This window comes from Corvus moneduloides, chromosome 2 (assembly GCF_009650955.1).
Source record: "Corvus moneduloides isolate bCorMon1 chromosome 2, bCorMon1.pri, whole genome shotgun sequence".
Lineage (NCBI taxonomy): Eukaryota > Metazoa > Chordata > Aves > Passeriformes > Corvidae > Corvus > Corvus moneduloides.
In genome coordinates, this window is record NC_045477.1 from 71,445,840 (window position 1) to 71,465,610 (window position 19,771).

General features: G+C 39.5%; 1 protein-coding gene across 3 annotated transcripts in view; it reads left to right on the plus strand.

Moving 5' to 3' along the window:
- The window catches only part of SLAIN1 (SLAIN motif family member 1), a 51,135-nt gene that overhangs the window by 15,617 nt on the left and 15,747 nt on the right, over window positions 1-19,771 (plus strand). For 2 of the 3 annotated variants that reach the window (XM_032099998.1, XM_032099996.1), the window contains exons 3-5: window positions 13,913-14,062; window positions 15,947-16,096; window positions 18,180-18,518. In XM_032099998.1, coding sequence (XP_031955889.1) covers window positions 13,913-14,062; window positions 15,947-16,096; window positions 18,180-18,518 — 639 coding nt within the window. The remainder of the gene's footprint in view (window positions 1-13,912; window positions 14,063-15,946; window positions 16,097-18,179; window positions 18,519-19,771) is intronic. The other variant, XM_032099997.1, reaches the window with a different exon arrangement.

Here is a 19,771-nt window from a genome sequence, read left to right on the forward strand (position 1 = left end):
ATTTTATCTTTTCTGTGGTATCATGAATGATCAAGAGAGTTATATCCTAACAGACACATATTTGAATTCTACCTGGTATATAATAAAGACCCTACACCGTTAGGAGAAGAATGGGAAGTTGTCCTTCTGTGAGTCTGTTGTAAACAGAATGAATCCCTCCCCCTTTATGCTTCTCTGTTTGCTGATGATAATGCAACAAAGAAAAAAAGAATTATGTATGCTACCAGAAAATTTAAATTTAGGAAATGTAATTATATATTTTTAACTGTATTTTCCCTCCAGCAATTTGTTCAGAGCAGAAATACACCTTTGATTCAAATTGTTGCTAATATTTCTGATTAGGAGTATAGCACATGTCCACTTAGGAGAACTATTATTAACTGGAGTTACCCTCTCTGAAGAGTCCACTAACCTGTACATAATAGCATTTTTTTTAGTTTACCTCTAGTGCCATGTATAGACTAAATGAATAGCAGATTTTCAGCATGAGATTACCTTGTGTAGTAGCTGAGCTCTGATCTGTGAGGAGCGTTAACTAATCCCTGTTCTTTAAATCACACAGGGAAGCCTTGCTCCTCATCCTAGAGGAACCCCCTAAGCATGGACTTAGAGAGTGAAAGGGCAAAGGCACCCTTCATCTTCGTTCATTTTGTCAATGGCAGTTGAGCTCTTCTTGAAATATATTCAACATTTTTTAAAAATAAAATTGTTTATACTGTGATTGAATGTTTGTCCTTATTGTTACATAGTTGTGATTTGATGTTAATTTGTTTTTCTGCAATGGTACTGTTACTATTGTCTTCTTCTATCATTTATTCAACTCCTGAGATCAAAGCTGCAGAAGGGAATTCTGTCCAGTAGAGTTCTCTGGGATTGCTGTGATTGACTCAGCAATGACTCAGCACCTACCAATACAAAGAATCAGAATTACAAAGCAGCTGTTATTTTCTAAGGACTGAAAACATTTCTAAAAGAGTGGATGCATTGCTATCAGTGGGGTTTTAAATCTGCTCTTGGCTGATTGAAGTGGGGATGTCTAATGTACAGCTGTAAGAGAGTGGGGAGATGTATTTCTGCACTAAAAAAAGCCTGATTAGGTTAACTGGCTTTGAAAACAGGTCTCCTTCTCAGGCTGAATTTAAGAAAATACTGTACAGCTCATAATTTTTTGCTATGTAGAAGGTAGCTTGCTGATGAGAGAGAAGCTTCTCATGTTCTTCGTAGCTTTGAAGGGTATGGAGCATACACAGGCACACAGGAGACCTCACACCTTCTTGTTGTGTTACCAAAACATAAGTAGACCCTAAGAGTTGATCCTGTCAATGCACACAGCCTGTCTACACCCTGCAGAGCATGCCAAACAGCTCCAATACATCCACACAGCGCAGTACTGCATGGATAATATACATTGGTATAGCTGTCACTGGGATCCAACTTGAATGAATATCATGACATTCATTCATGTCATATTTCGACTTTCAGGTTTCTAATTACCATATCTGTCTCTCATATCTGTCTCTGTTAAACGTTGTTAAACATGCTGTAAGTGCTGCCAAGACAAGGGTCATACTACTTTATTTAAGCCATCTTAAACTTCAGGCTTGAAATCCTTGATTAGTTGAAAAATAACAACATTTACAGAGCCTGAGATCTGTCTTCCTCCAGTGACAGAGAGCAGCATCATTGGTTAGGACTGGAGGTCACATTTGAATATTGTACACTAGTTGAGCCAAATACAGATCACAGTTTCTTAAAGATGGAGAATATGCTGTGTTTTGCCAAATACTATTCTTCTCTCTCCTCCTCTGTGGCTGAAATTCAGGTTGGCTTCCATACTGTAACTCTCATAAGAAACTCTCATAAGAATTTTTAATCATCGAGGAAAATGAATTTCCAGCTTTTACTTACCCTGTGGTATAATGGAATGAATTCTCTGGAAAACAGGCTTTCTACAACTTCAGAACTAACCTGAGACAAGAATCAAGTGTCTCCAGTTTTATGGCACAAAGGAAGGTAACTAAATAAACTCCGTTTTAAAAATCTTTTGTAATTATGTCTAACATACTAGATAGAAGTAGTAGAAAACTTACAATAGTAGAAATATAGTAAGAAAAAAGACCATGTTGATCCAAAGCCTACTGCAGTCACTGGAAGTCTTTAATTTACCTGGGGTTTGTGCATTGCCTTTATGTTCCTTAAGGTATTTTGCCTACTAATTGTATGATTTTGGGGATGAGTGTCAAACAACTTTGAGACGAGTCTTCTGCTTTGTATTTGAGGTCAAAAATATGATAATCTGAGATTTGGTATGCCACCTGACTGAAAATACAGTAATTTTATGCTCTAGATTTGGCTGGCAGTGATCAGCACAAACTATTTCAGTCTCTGGAGTTTGATGCACTATATTTAGAGATACTGCTCGAGGAGGACTTTGCAAAACTTGCCTAGACACCACAGGGTTCTTCTGACTCACATAACAGAGCTACATGTGGTATTCCTGCTGTTTGTACAAGGGAAGGTCAGGTCTCTGCTGAAGATGTGAATGTGGCATAGTTTTGTTCTTCAAGAATGTGAAAAGATGTAAATCCATGAGCTGCTTTGGCTAAAGTCCCTGGTACGTGCATAAATTTGTTCTGGGAAGTTCTCCTTGTATTAATACAGCCCGTGTAGTTCACGGCAATGCTTGTAGAGTGTTTTTTAAAGAACAGCTTTGCTCAGTGGTGTGTCGTTTACAGATGTTATTCTACTTATTGGCAAAATACCCCTTCAACAGGCTTACTCGGTTTTTGTATTAAGGAATCCAAAGAATTGAGTGGGTGTGTGGAATAGACTGGTTAGGGGAAATAAGTATCTTTTAGCTGCAAGGCAGATGCCCGAGAGAAGCAGCATTGTCGTAAGTACTAGTTCAATGAGTAATCTGACAGAGAACTAGCAAAAAAGTAATTTAGCAGCTTTTACTGCAACTGAAAAAAATTGTCACTACAGCCAACGTGGCAAGTACATGGGTGGATGAAGCCAAGCCCTCTGAATAGGGGACATTAAACTGCTTCTCCTTCCTCTTGGTGTGGTGAGGCAAACTCCTCATATAAGGATAGCCCCAAGGGCCAGAGCTGTCTGGCTGGGGAAGAGGAGGACCTCTTACAAAAGTCACATAACCAGTATATGTACCAGGTGGATTGGTAGCTTGAAAGCCTGCTTCTGAATAATACATAAACATGTCCAAAGAAGCAGCAGGTCAGATTTCTCGCAGTCAACTTTACCACTAGATATGTTTTAGGATGATGAGGGGCTTATTTAAGTGCACAGGTTTATGATCGTTAGCCTAGATTAGAGCAAACCCTCCCACTCCAACATACATTATTCATTGTGTGTATGATACTAGGTTTCTCTTGTCATTGATCCAGAATCTTGGCTATCAAGAGTTGTGAGTTAGTGGGCTCAGCATGCCCCAGGGGATGTGCCCAGGAAGGGTTGTAGAGCTGGAGCTCTCCTGTTCCTTTCTGTTAAGTGGTTTGAAGTCTTGCAAAATAACTGTTTAGCTAGTCTCCATCTCAAAGTGGAAGGAATTTCTGTCTTTTTTTAATGTCTTGATCAGGGCCTGACTTTAGATTTTAAACTTTCTTTGTCTCTGTACACCAGACCTGAAAATCAGTGACAACCTTACAAAACAACCTGATTTCTGGTGAGGTTGCCAAGATTGTGCCACTTTCCTTCTCCATGAGGATATGTCATTGATCCAGTTACAGTTAAAGGCACCTCTCTGTGAGATGATGACAGTACGACAGTTTTGAGCCAGAGAAAACAGATCTACCTATGTCCTCATACTTCTGGGTAATGGCCATGACCCACAGAACTGTGGTGGTAATAAATCTAGAATGGTGGCTATCAAACTCCTGGTAACCAGTGTTTTACTGTGTGAGCTGCATCCTGGGCAAGCATCTCCGCTGAAGATGCTGCAAGTTTTGAATTATGGCAGCTGCAGAGTTGATGCCTGCAGCCACATACTCCATCTGCAGGCATTCCCTTGACTGTTTCAGACTTAGAAAGGGTATGTCATACTGATCTGCAAAGCAAATCTCCACTGCATTTAAAAGGTATGAACTATATGGCAAGGGTTGCTAGTGCTCTGCAAGCAAGTAGGCAGTGAAGAGATGTCCTGAGACCCAGACACACTGTCTCTCAGACCTGAGAGATGCTACAGACCCAAGAGCCAGCATTTAAAGGAAAAGACCTTTTTCTGTTTAAAATGTACCTGTTTTTATGATTTGTGGACTGTTGTGGCAAACGGAACAATTAAACAAGTTCTGATTGCAAAATACTCTTCCCAGAATACTCTGTGGGATTTTGCTCTATCACACTGTCACTGAAATACAAACAAAGCGTTTACCAAAGGTAACAAATTCAAGAGGGAAAACCAGGTTAGGATGAGTTTCATGGTGTTTATGCAATGAGTATGAGAGTTTGGATTTTGCTTATGTTGATGTTATGGTAACGTGTGTGTGTGTGTAATCAATGATAGACCTGTGTTTTATTAAGGAAAATACAAACTCTTACAAATTGTGCAGGTGAAAATGATTCCCTTTTGGATTAACAGGCAGTGAGTAAAATGTGATTCATGATGATCACAATGCTCCAGCAATGTTAAAATTGTATATATGTCATGACTTCTGACACAGCTCTACTTAAATCTTAGTGCTATAGACTGCAATAGAATGTCTTTGTGAAGACACCCTTTCCACATTAGAGTAAAGCCACAACTCCTAAGTTAGTGTGGTGTGGAGCTTTTGGCAAGCTTATTTCAACATGTTAGTTATCCTCACCAGACTGGGTGCAGCTGGCTGCTTGCGAAGGTATGCTGATTGTGGAAGAGATATTAGTTTCTTGCCACAGTCCTTCCTTCACCTGGCTGATGCATTAGCCTCTTCAGAGCTTCGTCAGAGCTCTTCTTTTGTGCCTACAGGAATTGCTGCCCCTTCACATCTGCTAGCTGAGATTATTAGATGATAACTTTCCTGCCCATTTCAGTCAGTACCTGCTGGGTAAACCTAACCAGAGACCTGAAAATTTACAGCCAGACCCAGTGGAGGCAGGAGGTCTGTCCAGCTGGCACAGGAAGAGTTGGAGGAAGATGTTTCAGTGGCCTTGGGTGCATTGTCTGCACGTCATGGTGGTAGATCTTTACCCAGTGAGTGACATTGTGAGGTAGTTACCATTTTTCTCCCTTATTTGTTGCTAATTGTTAAAATACAATGAAAATGCTGTTGTTTTACTCTGCACTGTGTGAGGAAGTGACTGATGTCAGACATTTGAGTTCATTTCACCTGCCCTTACACGCATCTTGGAGGCTGTTCTCTGATGTGTGTTTCTTTTGGTGGCAATGCTACTTCAGCAGTCCCACCTTCCTGCTGCTCTTCTCCACTTCTCATCTCTCCCTTAAATGTGATGATACAACTGAGCTTCATCTTCCTGGTAAAGGGGATTGAGAAACTCTTCCCTTGTTTAAAAAAATTAATTATCATAAAGGTACCCTTTCAGCTGGAACTGCTGCTGAGAAAGTTGTTCAATGAGTATCTACAAGCTGTTTCAGTAGGATGTATGTAAGCATTGCGGTGCTCTACTGCTGCAAGAGTTGTCTTTTTCAGTTGCTTAGAAAAAGTGAAAACTGAATGCAGTCTTTGAACTCTGTTTTTAAGCTCTGTTTCTTGTTCTCTGTAATGAATGCAGTCAGACTGAGTTCTGTTTGAATATATGCAGAGCTCTGTATTGAAGCCAGACACACAGGGCTGCCATTGTGTGCAGAGCAGACAAAGGGGCACAGCTCATGTTCTTTGCAAGCAGAGGTGAGATGAATAATGCCCTCTCCTTCCTCTTAGAAATAAATAGTGTCCTGAGGTGACTAGGCCAGCCATCAATGTCTGTACGTGTGAACATCTTCATTGCGTCTGGGACACAGGATGCAGCATCCTAAAGCACCATAAACAGATACTGGAAGAGAGAGAATATGGGGAAGTAGCTTATATGCCTGCCCTGACACCATCCCAGCTGTATATCCAGTTCAGTGACTGACAGAACCAGATGTGAACTCTGAATTATATGTGATTTATTAACCTTTGGTGGATTCTTCTTTTGTGAGTTTGTGTAGTCTTCCCATGTTAATTTTTGCATTCACAATGCCCTTTAGTAAGAATCCTGTGTTTTTGAAGGCTCTTAATGCCTTATTTGAAGTGGGGTAAACACTCTTCTTAATGAATGAAATACTAATAGTTTGGTAGAGGAATCTGGGGCTATATCTCCGGGTTACTCTAATAATACATGACAATGAGTATTCTGTTCAGAAAGGTCTGTCTTACTTGAAACAAGCTGCAATGTGAGCTGCTCCTGTATGCTCATGGATTCTGGTCAATCCACCAAATAGAATGAAAATACATCAGATTGACTTTTTTTATATAGAAATGGGGAGCTGGGGAGGGAACAGAGATTTGGGCCCTAGGTCGTGCCTAAGGCTTAGTATTACAGTATTTGGCTGAGTTCTCAAAAGAGGGAAGCTGGGAAGCCGAGTTTGGCTGTTAGCTCTAATCAGAAAATTTGCTTTTGGACGTGTGTGTGCAGAGAGAGTTGTGCATGTGGGAGGAAAATGGATGCTGTTGCATTTTTCACAAGGCCCCTGTGCTTGTCTGTTTTACATAGGTGTACAGTAAAGGGTTTGCCTTAAAAAAAGAGCCAAGTTAAAAAAACCGAACAAAACAAAAAAGACCCACAACCCAACCCTCCAAAGCACGTAGTTAAAATGTAGTATCCTTTTTTGAGATTTGTAGGAAGTAGCTTATACCTCTCAATTCCATGTCCTTTCTGGTCTTTTGAATTCTTTGATGTCATAAAATCATTTTTGTGACAAAATTGGGTCAAAGAATGGTGGTTGGAGTTTCCATGCTCTTCAGCATGCTGCAGCTGGAGAGTGCTGTGGTTGTTTTTTCAACATTCAATGTGTTCAAAACCAATTTTCAGGTCAGCCTTTCACTGGAATACATCAAAGTACAGTAGTTACACATTTACCTTTGAAACTTCCCTGCTCACACCGATAGGTAATCACTGGCACAACTGGACTATGTCATGCAAAGGATTAGTCCTGAATCTTAAATTTAAATTTTTGTCACCAATAGCAGCATGCCAGACACCACTGCCGATTGCATTACTTGCTGTGCTAGCTAAAAGTTATAGAAACTGCTGCTATTTAGACAGGCTTTCTGATTGCACCTTTAAAAAAGGTCTGTGCTGGTTTTGCTGGGGCAGCCCTTGAGGTATATGTTGTAGCTCTATGTATCAAGCAGTTCTATACTGATACATACCAACTGAACTGCTTTCTCATTCTATGCTAATATTAGATCTTTTAAATATAATTTTTCAGAAGGAGATGTGCTTCTTGTGAATGAATTGGGAAACAAACTTTTCAGGTACTCCCAGTTTTCTTGTATTTTTAAAACTGAAGTTCTCACATACCCTTAAAGTTGCTTTTCTGTTTTCCTAGGCTTAGAGGCAAGTAGACAGTCTTTATTAATTTTCTCAGCTCCTCCTAATTTATTGGTGTTTGTCCATGACGTGCATTGCCCCTGGCTAGACGCCAGATGCCCATGAAGACTATGCTATCATTCTCCTCCTCAACTGCACAGGGGAGAGAGAATACAATGAAAGGATTGTGGGTCAAGATGAGGGCAGGGAGAGATCAGTCACCAGTTAGCATCATGGGCAAACCAGACTCGACCTGGGGAAAAATTTATTTTATTACCAATCAAATCAGAGTACAGTAATGAGAAATAAAACCAAATCTTAAAACACCTTCCCCCCACCTCTCAATTCTTCTGACTCTTGAAAGAACTCACCTTGTGCAGTCTATACTTGGGAAGTTTCTGTTCTCATTGCAGTTGGGGATGAGGGAGTGCTGTGCCTCTCGTGATGGAGAAATCAACAGACAGAAATGACAAACAGGCCTCAAGCATTTTTTGAGCTCTGTGTGACAGGGCAGAGAAATAGTTTTGGGCAGTGACAGTTTCACTGTGACTGCAAACGTGCATTAAGCATATGAGGTGTGACTGTGCCTGATGGCAAAATTTTCTGCCGCTAGTAGGATGGCTGACTGAGCTACAGCTGTGGTTAGGAAATTTAACTGGAATAAGCTGATGGGATGACCAAAGCTGATGGCTATGGGAGACTGGAACTAGGAGAGTGCTGCTTGAAAAGTCAAGAAGTTTGCTGTGTAATATTCAACAAGATGGGAAAATGGACATGCCCCAAACTAACTTCCAGATTTACAGGTACAACTCAATGCTCTTTACTCAGAGTTACTAGAACTGAAAACATTGTTGTCTTAAGCCCATATTTTACAATCTTGTAAATTGTAAACTCATAATTCTTTCAAAAATGTGAATTTTTAGGACTTAAAATTGCAAAGGAAAGCTTTGAAGCACTGTGTTTTGATAAACTGTGGGAGGTGTTACAGTCCTTCTGAGCACGGAAGCTGAATGCCTCACCCCGTGAAACAGACCAAAGGATTGCACCTACTTCTGAGGTCCATGTGTTCGGGAGCTACTGAAATACAGATTCTCCTTCTTTGAAAACCTGGCTCCCTGAAGATCTGTTACAGGATAGGGCAGCACAGTATTGGTTCCCAGTAAGTATCTAGCACCTGTCTTCTACCTGGTACTGCTTCAAGTTCTTACAGGAGCTCTGAGTTTTCAAGTGACTCACGTAAATCTCCACAGGCTGCTGAGTAGTGGGAACCTGTGTTTCCTGCTTCTTGAGCCAGTGTCCCAATAACAGCACTAATCAATGGGTAGTGGGGAATACCTTCATGTTTTCCTCTGTCAGTCTTTTCAGGCATATTAGACACTTAGCTATTCCCAGATGTGTATCTGACTGCAGGAGTAGTTTTCAAACTCTGAATTGCTTTTTTACAGGAACCAAAAGTGAAGGTTAAATACCCATCTTTGGGAGGGAGATAGTAGATATACCTCACTGAGGTGATGCCTCTTAGCTGGCTTAGGCATTCTTTTCTATGGTAAAGAGAGAGTTTTGAATTCCTTCCTAGTACTCCTGATTTTCTCCTGTGATCAGCTAAATGCTTCTGTTTTCCATATAGGTCTCTGTATTTATGGTATCTCCCATGAGAGATATCTTTAAGTGTGGCTGCTACGTAGCCACACATATGCAGAATGCACCAGGGAAGTGGTTTGGGTTTTCTGCTCTATGGCAGGAAAGTATTTGCAGTACTGTGGATTGACAGTTTTGTAAATGTTCCTTCAGTGCTGGCTTGAAAGAGGATTTTGTTCAGGCTATGTAATTAGAACCCATATTTCAAATGTCTGCATGTATGAAATATAATTTGTTTTCAGCTTGAGCTTAAAATGTATTTTTGACTTTGGCCCTGGAGATCTGTACAAAACTTAAGCTAACCTGAGTGGATAAACAAGCCAGATAATGCTTCATATAATTTAGCATGTTTAGTCAGTAGTACAACACTGATATATATGATTTTACTGTTTTCTGTATTAACAGCAAAAGAGTACTTTTTATTTGTGTTGCTTAGAGTGGAAGTAAGTTCTTGTTCTGGCAAACTGAGCTCGCTGAGTTCCATGATGGAGTTATGAAAGTAGAAGGTGTTTATAATGTGCGTGTACTTGATTTGGTTTCTTGGAAACCCTGATAGCCTTAGCTAATAGAATCCACAGAATCACAGAATGGCTCAACGTGGCAGGGACCACAGTGGGTCATCTGGTCCAACCTCTGTGCTCAAGCAGGGTCATCCTATAACACATTGCATAGGGTTGTGTCCATATGGCTTTCAAGTATCTCCAGTGAGGGAGACTCCGCAACGTCTCTGGGCAACCTGTTCCAGTGCTTGGTCACCCACATGTCCTAGATATATCACATCTGATGTTCTAGGTGTATCTGATTCCTCAGGTAGAGGTCCTGTGCTTGAACTGTCCCTGATTACATCAGTATAACCCCCTCAAAATTAAAACAACATAACGAGGATCTCTGCCAATTTTTACCTTGTGTTCCAGGTGATGAACATTTCCACTAATTTAAATGGCAAATTTCATCTTCCCTTTCAAAAACATGCTTCTGTATATGTTTAGGAAGTTCTTTTACTTTATATAGCTTAAATGAGGAACTAATTTTAGGATGGGAATTGCTTTAAAGATGGTACAGCATCCTGTGGTTTTGCAGGGTGGGCCGCTCCTTTTGAGCAGTGCAGTTCTGTAGATGTTCATTTGTTCAGGCTTTCCTGTGAAATTTTCTAGCAGTTCTTACTAAATACTGATAATTCACAGGAGTCATGATGGTGAGTATTTTTATTTTTTAATTAGTTGCTCATATTTTCCTATATGAGTTACTATTTTCATCTGTTTTAGCCTTTTGATAGCTCCAGGAATGTTATAAAAATAAGGTCTTAATTAATTTTTAAACCTTCAGTTCTGTTAGTAAATATTTTAAAGATCTGAGCAGTCTCACTTGTTGCTGATTTTATTTTTTGAAGGAAAGGTTTTGATTGCTTAGTTAAATGGTCAGTTTGAAAAGTCCTTTTTTAACATATTGGAGTAGGTACTGTGTAACACAGTGCATTATCAGCAGTCTGTTTTCTAAGAATTTACCAAAACCACGGAAATCACACCCAAAAAGTTGGACACTTCTAATAACTGTAGACTTAAGATGACTGGGACAATTTATTTTATTACAATATTTGTTCCACCGCTTTAATACTTCAAGAAGTCAAATTGAAAGCATTTACCTCTTTGCTGTCAGTAAATGAAATGGATTTTTTTGCTTCTTTTCTCTTGACGGAAACAGATGCCCCTGTTTTCCTTTCCATGGCCGAATCTCTTCCTTCCTTCAGTGCATCTTCACTGTAAGTTACTCAGAGCAGGATTATCTATGTTTCTATTCAACTGCTAAGATTAGAAACTTTGTTTTTAAAGGGTGCCCAATCATCTTCATCTGCAGGCAACTGGCACTGGGGCTTTAAGAAGAAGCTACAAATACTGTAAAATTCAGAGCTTAACAGCTGGTATTTTAAACTTAAAATAAAGGTCTTAAAAACATTGTCTCATCCGTGCGTAGTAGACTGGTGCTTATCATGCTAACCAGGACAGTCTAAGATTCAGTTTGGAGAAAAATAACTATTCTAAAATGACTATCCATTGCACAATTTTGGGATTTAACAAATTTTACATGAGTTTACGTATTTGCCTACATGTCTGTAGCACTCGCTTCCTACGTACCTTTTTATGGTTTTGGCATTAGCACAAGACTTCAGTAAGTCTAATTTTGATGTCTTTGTTAGTATGGTAAAGTAGTCAATTTGTACATTGATATTTCCATTTGAAATACAATGAAAACCATTTTCTGTATTTGATCCTAAACAATGGATTTAACCACATGCCTCAAAAGTATCCATCCTTTCCTGATGCTTAAACTACAAAGCTCTGTTTTGGGCACAGTGACAGAAATTTGTAGAATTGTGAATATTTTACACTGGTATCCCTAGAGATTTAGTATATATAGAGGTTAGTGTAGATAGAGCTTCTTGGCCTCTTCCATCCACCTTTCCCTGAGAATACATGTCATTTGAAAGAGGAGTTTGAAATCTGGTTGGCCATAAATACTAATTGTATTCTTGGTGTGGGTTCTTGCTTTCATAGTCACGATAACCGTTGCCTTGGGCTCCGTGGGCCAGCTCACAGCAGTTATTGTAGAGGGTAATGAATGATGTTTATTTACACTGTGTGCCTGACCACATCTGGGGGTGAGAACATGCTGGCAGCTAATTGGCCTGGCAAGTGATCAGGCTGCTACAAAGCAGTAGCTTGTGCTAGGCAGGAAAATGAAATCGCAAGGAGCTGTCATCCCTTGCTCTTATTGATAGTTCCTGGTGGACATGACAGACATTAGCTGTGGATGTGATACTGAGATCTACTCTTGTCGTATGCATTTCTTTCAGTGAATGCCTCAGATCAATTTGCTGTTACTAACACCTTGTGAATTAATCTCATCCCCAGGGATTTGTGTTAATTGCTAGTTTGTAGAGTTGTGTCCATCTGTATTTGCTCTCCTTTTTGTCCTGAGACACTTGAATGCTTCACTTTAGAACTGATCACTTTAAGGACAAAGAATCCAGGCGGGAAGTCTGTGTTGTGTGGCTTGGCATCGAGCAATTTCCTGAAAGTGGTGCTGGTGCTGCCTTTAAAGATCTCAGAATTTTGGATTTCCTTGAGCTTGAAGGAGCTAGAATCACCAAAAATGAGAGAATTGCAATAATTCTTCGATGACGGGACAGCAAAGAATACTGTTTGAATTTTTATATGTTACTAATGTGTACTTAGCTACCTTCCTCAGAGCTTGAGCCCTGCAGGTACTCCCTGTCCCCAGCAGACTGCTTTGTGCCTGTGCTGTAACCAGGCAGTTGTCTTCACTCCAAGCTTAGCAGCGCTTATGGGAAGAGTTGAAAAGGCTTGTACTCCTTACAAACCCAGGATACATTTAAGTGAGTCAAAGCAAAAGGAGTAGTTTGGATTGGTGACAAACTGGTTACTCCAAAAGGTTGTGAAGATGTGACTGACAGCCCGCCAAGACATCCTTCCCTGCTGTTCCCATGGCTGCTTGGAATTGATGTTAGCAAGGAGGAGGAATAAAGTTTTTGTGTCCTGCTAAATCGTTTTGGTGGTAGTGAGGTTTGAAAACAGAAAACTTGAGTATTTTTTGAGTAGCTGTTAGTGTGTAAAATGACCAGATGAACAGGTCCAAATAACACAGCAGATTGTGGTTTTAAGTAGCCATGTGATGGAGAATAGCTTTATTTTTTTATGCCATCGGTTTCAAAGCTAAGTATAAGTATGTTCCTGGCTCCCCCTCTTGTGTCACTGTACTTAACATCTGTGAGTACAAAATAGATTCTATTATAAAAACTCAATACTGTCATATGTTTTTCATCTTTCCTTGTATCTGTATGAGTTCTCTGAAATTTATATATTTTAAAATTTCCCTTTTTCTTAAAACAATTTTATTACTAATATTTATTTATTTTTGGAAGAGCTTGGGAATGTTGTTTATTTTACTTTTTCAAGGTATGTAAAATAGGCAAAACAAAGGATAGTTGTATTAATATTTTTACTGGATGAGCTAAGAAAAGGTAAATAAATGTAAATTAAATAAGCCTTTAGCTTTATTTTTGCCTACTTTGAGCGCTTTCTGATATTGCTTAGAAGACCAGGTGCCTTGCAAGCTTTTTGTAAACAATATGTAGAAAAAGGGATACCTTGTTTTGTTACTCCAGAAACAGTGAAAAAAGAAAAAAAAAAAGTGCTTATGCAATCAGGAATTTTATGCTGTAAAAAGAGAAGGGAAAATATGGTAGCTTAAAAGCTTGATATAGGATTACAGTTGTTTTTAGCTCTGCATGGTTAAGCGTCTTTTACTACTGTGTCTCTTAACTCCCATAACTGATAATTTTGTTCGTAATTGAATTGTGTGATGATTGATTGCCATTAACAATTCCTTGAAGAGCACTACAAATTTCGTTTTTGTTTCTCTTCTAAGTGTAGCAGTTTTTACTTCCTCTATTATTTGTGTGTTGTCACCCAGTGATGTATGTGATGAATAAATACCAAAAAAGGTATATACATAGAAAATAGTAAACAGATATATTTGCTGGAAAACTTCTTGGAGCTCACTTCTACATGTAAAAGACTGTGCTGATACTCTGATTTGCTGTGGAATATTCACCATTATTTTGCTTTTGTAATAAGTAAAAAATGTACGATGAACAGATTAAGATGAGATGCTTTTTCTCTCTAATGGTACTGTTCTATTAATAACTGTAAATCTTGTTTTTTCCCCTCCTCCCTCACACCTGTAACAGCTAGCCGATGGCGGAACCTCTTCTCTACACCTGTCTCCTTGGCTTTCCCCTATAGTCCTGTTGCAAGACTCACCCCATATACCAATGGCTTTAATAGTCCCAGCTTCTCTAAAACCTCCAGTAAAGCAATACTAACACCCGAACGGACAGGTAATGCTTATCTTTTTATTGATTTACAGTGCTTACAAAAATGCTTGATTTAATCTAATCCTGCTAGCATTTAACAGCAGTACACTTTTTGGATGATTGTCTATGAACTCGCATGTCAGAGGGAGATTGTTGCGTTTTTTTTAAATGACCTAAAATATGGCTGTTAACTATAAGTGTTATGCAGCATGTTATGGGAAGGTGATGCTAGTAGCTATAACTAATGAGTCACCCAATAGTACAGTTGTGACTGTATCAACTTAAACAGTCCCCAGCTTTGTTGCTCATTTCTGCCCCATGGTGCCCCTTCCTTGCGTCTGCAGAAACATACATGCAGCTGTGTAATGAAATTGCAACGAGAATTTCTCTATGATAAAAAGAGCTGGCAAATCTATGCCTGTTTTCATACTAGTCTTGTTGCTAATGTTTAAGATTTATTTTTTTTTCTACTGATTTTCAGGGAACACACAAGTCCTAGGAAAGCTGGAAACTTTCTGTGGTCTGTAAATTGCAGGGATTTGCATTTTCCTTCTTCACTACAGATATCAGGAGTCAGTTTGTATCTATGACTTCTCCTAAACTGCAGTGGTAGTGGAGAAAATAATCTTCTGGGGGAGAGGCATTAACATTTTATTGCTGGCTGGAGCAGGCATGGGCTGAGGATGTCAGCATCAGTATCCCACCAATCTGCGTGCAGTGTTCCTTACGATGCATGAAATCACTGCAGAAAGCCCTGTTTTAAGGGATATGGGCACTGTGGGTGAGATACAGCTCGAGACAGCGCCTGCTGTAGCTGTCTGCATGTGAGTGAAATGTACTCCCTATTCAGTGGGATGAAGCCTAGTTCCTAAATGAACTCATGCTGTTTGAGATAGCCTCAGGTACCTTGTCTAGCTTCCCAGTGCTGCTCCAAAAGAGCACAGCTGTTACTACCTCTGCGGAACCTCAGGGACTGCTGTAACTTGCACATTTAAGAAAGAGAGCAAACACATTTACTCCATACAATCCTTCCAAAGCAAAGTAATCCCCTGCCTGTCCTTTTCTTTTGGAGATATTAGAAAATAGCTGATTTTAGGATGAATTTTAGGTGGCTGCTTTCAGCAGTGCAAGAGGATGCAAGCACACCTGTGATACAAGCACAACTGGTGACCCATAGTCACAGCAATTCTTGCCCTGCAGGGTGTGGGTCTCTGGTGGTCCAGAGGATATTAGAAAATTATTTACTGTTTTAGTTGATTTAGGGATTTTTCTTTAAAGTTGGACAACAACTAGTTTATGCAACTGATTGCAAATTCGTTTATATTTCACTATCGCACATGGGGAAAAGGTAGAATCCAGAGCCTTTCCAAAAGATAGCTCTGTGAAGGAAGCAATGCTTTCTCTGTTGCATAATGTTCAATCTTAATTGTTACTGTCATTGATTTATATGATAATTATAAACAGTTTAAAAAAAGAACAGTACAATTAGCTAAACGGCTCTGACACAGCATCTGAGTACTGAGCAGAAGTTGGTGACACATACCCACTTGTTTTTCAAAACAGGGTAGGGAGAACCACAGTGCCACAAGAGAGATGCAAATGCCGATGTGGTTAGACTACACTAACAAATCTGAGCTGTATCAGAACAGTATTGGGTAAATTATTCATTGTCTAGGCTATGCAATGCTATTTTGGGAACAAGCTGAGGAATGATCCATTCCTACACTTAATACTTCTCATGAATATCAAAGCTCTTTGCTAATTGTTACTGAATTGAACTATACTTCTGAAAGTTTTCATGTGCTATTCAGAAAATGTTTTCAGGTATTGTAATGTAAAGAGCAGGTGATTCGGAATGAAAGCTGGCCAGACATATTTGTAGCCTAAAGTGTATGTTTTTTTACATAGGGTACATTTCTAGGAGTTCCCCTTTGAGTCCACAGTCATCCATAGACAGTGAACTGAGCACTTCAGAGCTGGAAGATGATTCCATTTCCATGGGATACAAGCTGCAGGACCTCACTGATGTTCAGATCATGGCTCGTCTACAGGAGGAGAGTAGGTGGTGCTTTTTTTGGTTTTCATAATAGTCTGAGGAAGATTTCCCATAACAGTTAAAACTGCTCCAGTCTGGTCTCCCGTCAAATGGTTCTTTTTTAAACGGTGTTGTCTCTTGAGTGGCAGGTGGAAAGACTCTTCACCTGCACGGAGAAGGTGTGCACGTTGTTGGGTTAAGGTTAGTCTGAACTGGTACTGGATTTCAAAATTTGATGTTTATATTTTTCTGAATATAAATTGAAATAAAATTATTTCTGGAGAGGGAAGATGCTAAAGCATTGTTCTCATACGTGCATTTCAAGAGAAAGGTAAAAATAAGCAGCTCTGTTGGCTTCTTTTGCCTCCACTTCAATTTTCTTAAATTGTCAGGTGAGTTTTGAAATTAAATGCCCCTTAAATACTGAATTGGGGCCTTTAAATTTAATATCTTGGTTTAAAACTACTGATAATGCACAAATCTGAGCCTAGAGTCTTCTTTGAGATAGATTATAGTTTAGCTTAATAGTAGTTTCTGTAAAATTTCTTTATTAATAAATAAAGGGCATTTGACTTAGAGGTCACTGAGACAGTAAGTGGAGTATCTGTTTCGCATCCTGTTAGTGACAAGTGAGATATCAAGGAGGAAGTGATGAGATTAGAAGCAAGAGAAATTCATAGATGGGGCCTGAATGAAAATGCCAAGTAATAAGTGATTATATAAAACAAAAATAACAAAATGGGAAGAAAAAATCAGAGCTGTGGTCTGGCTGAAGCCACCAGACTGAGCAGGCAGAGTGATCACCTGTCAACAGGAGAACTTGCGGAGTATCTAGTGGCACGCATCATGTTCTGCAGCGAAATTAACAAGTGTTCTAATTTTAAAAAGCAAAAAAATATATGACTGTCAAAGATACAAAGGATTGCATTACTTAAATGACAGCTGTGCTCATCTTTTTTAGAGTAAGGTTTAAAAAGTACTTTGGGTACTTAGCTCTTTAAGGAATCAGGGCATTGGCAGACTGGAAAGAAAAATGCTGGTTTTTCTTCTATTCTGTGTCAGGTGCAGTGGTTGTATCTCATCCTTGTAGCAGCAGCTGGTGGGGAATGTTTGAGCATGTGACAGTTGTTGACCACTTAATCCCGTGGAAGGTGGCAGTTCTATATGTGCACGCAGGCACGCTCTCTTCACAGCCAGAAATAGAAACTCCCACTCGAGGAGGGGGTGAGGAAGCATATTAAGAAGTTTCCATTATGAGGCAAAGACATCTGTTAAAGCTGAGGGCTTCTTGTAAGTCTAGGAAGGTTGTTATCTGCAGCTACTGTCAGATAATTACTTGGCTTCTGGAAGTGCAATGTTTTTTCCTTAGCTGCTGTGCATTTGGAGAAAGGAGGCATGTGCAAGGGATGTGAATGCTTCCCTCTCACTTGACCTGGAGCAAACAGGCTCTTACAGGGTACTGCTAATAGTGAGATGGTTTTCAAAACCTGGCATTCTGAGAATAGGGTGGTAGGATTGTGTACCTGTGTAAAATACAGTTGTGTTACCACTAAGCCTTGTCCATGATACTGGATGCTATCAGGAACCAATTCTTGTTCAGGGAGGTTGGAGAGCCAGAAGATCTAGATGGGTTGTAAGTTTAACAAATGTCGTTGTAAACATTTTTGTTGCATGAATACAAAAGTTTAATATCAATAGCTTGGAAAACTAATGTGAGTGCAATTCCTCTAATTAAGAGTATTGAGAAGTTAAAAACTTAGTACCCATGTGGTCTTTTTATTGGCAGAGAAATAGGTACCTCCTGAGGGTGGCTCATCTTAAGAAAGGCATCTAAGATGTCTTTTGGAGACTCCTGTATTCTTTTTTAGTATTTTATTTAAAAAGATTTTGAGGGAAAGAATTCAGACTTAGATGCCTGAAAGGTAAATCAGATGCCTGAAAGGTAGATGAGATGAATCCTACGTCAGATCTTCAGCCTGATTACATTTTAAATCCAATTCTTGCTGTAAAATTGTCTGCTTACCTGCTTCGTTTTCAAGATTGAAGTGCATATTAAGAGTTAATCACTTAGCAGAAGCTGAATCATCCTCCTCTTGGAATTTACAGGCCTTAGGCAAGACTATGCTTCAACTTCAGCATCTGTGTCAAGGCACACTTCCAGTGTTTCTCTGCATGCGGGAAAAAAAGGGACATGCACTGACCAGGAGTATGATCACTATAGTCTTGAGGATGAGGAAGAGTTTGACCACCTTCCACCTCCACAGCCACGTCTGACTCGCTGCTCCCCCTTCCAAAGAGGGATTCCTCACTCACAGACTTTCTCCAGTATCCGGGACTGCAGGAGGAGCCCTACTTCCCCGCAATTCCCTACAAATACTTATCAGCAGCCCTTCTACTCTCCTCAAGCCCAGACTCCAGAGCAGCAACCAAATAGGATTAATGGAGGTGGGTTGCATGCTTTTCTGAGAAGTGGTCTTTTCTCTGCCAAGTGCCAGTGCCATTTTAAAGATGAATTGTACATAAATTGTGACAAATAGTTTAAGCTTGTGTAAATGATTAAGATATGTTAACTGTTAACTGTTAAGCAGTTTTCTACAAAATGTAATCTGTCATGACCTGGTCATGAAAGCTGTTGCTTTAGTCTGTTTTAAAATGCTGCAAAGTTGACCACAAATGAAGAAAGAAACAGGAAGTAAAGAAGAGCATGTTTTAGCAGGCTAATAGTCAGTTAGAAGAACCTCTGGGGCTTTCAAGCTTGATGTACACATGTCCATTGTGGATGCAGTAAAATACAGATCAGGGTTTTCAGATTTTCATTTTCTTTCTTATTCCTGAGTTTGCTGTTAATGCAGCTGTGCTGTGAGGGGTGCTTATGACACCTTGCTTCTGTTCCAGATCTTATAGGGGCTGATTGTTAAAGTAGTTGGAGATAATGTCACTCCCAAACTATCCTGAGACATTGCTGCTTTTTCATACTGCATTTGAGATATGTTCTAGGGTCTGGAACATTTGTCTCTCAGTGCTTACTCACTGTTTAAATTACCCTCCATTATTGCTGTTTACTTCTTTTCTTTCCTTACTATAATCACAATTTTCTTCTTTCTCTGCTGCATTTTACTTTCCTATACCTTGGGTCTTCCCCCCAAGTTAATTCTAAACAGTCCATTTCCAGCCAGGGTTTTGTATGTAACATTACAGATTACAGCTCACCCTTGGGCAAGGAAATAAATGTGTTGTTCAAAACAACATATAGTTGCTATTTTTGTTGCTACAGGTATATATGCATGTTGCTTTTCTGAAAAATGAGACATGACAGGTTGGTGCCCAAACCATTTCTATTCAAAGTAATGGCATGGAAGTATAATTGACAAGTGGCAGTATAGAAGGAGAGGTGATGTTAACAGAGGGTAGAGCAGCGTGGGTGTCTGTTAGTACAGCATTTGTGCCATATTAATTTTAATGTTGCTTTTCTTGTCAGGGAGGTACAAGAATGGGACAGTAATGCTGGGCTTGCAGAAATGTTGGGAGATAGAAAGGAAGGCTTTGGGGCATTTTTGTTCAGGAATAAGAGAATGATGTGTTGTTGCCATGCTTTTATGTGGCTCCCAAATGTGTTTTAAATAATTTTTTCATGTTTCACATCAATGGAAGTTAAGCATTGGATTTCCTGCATGGAAAGGCATGGATATTTCATGTCA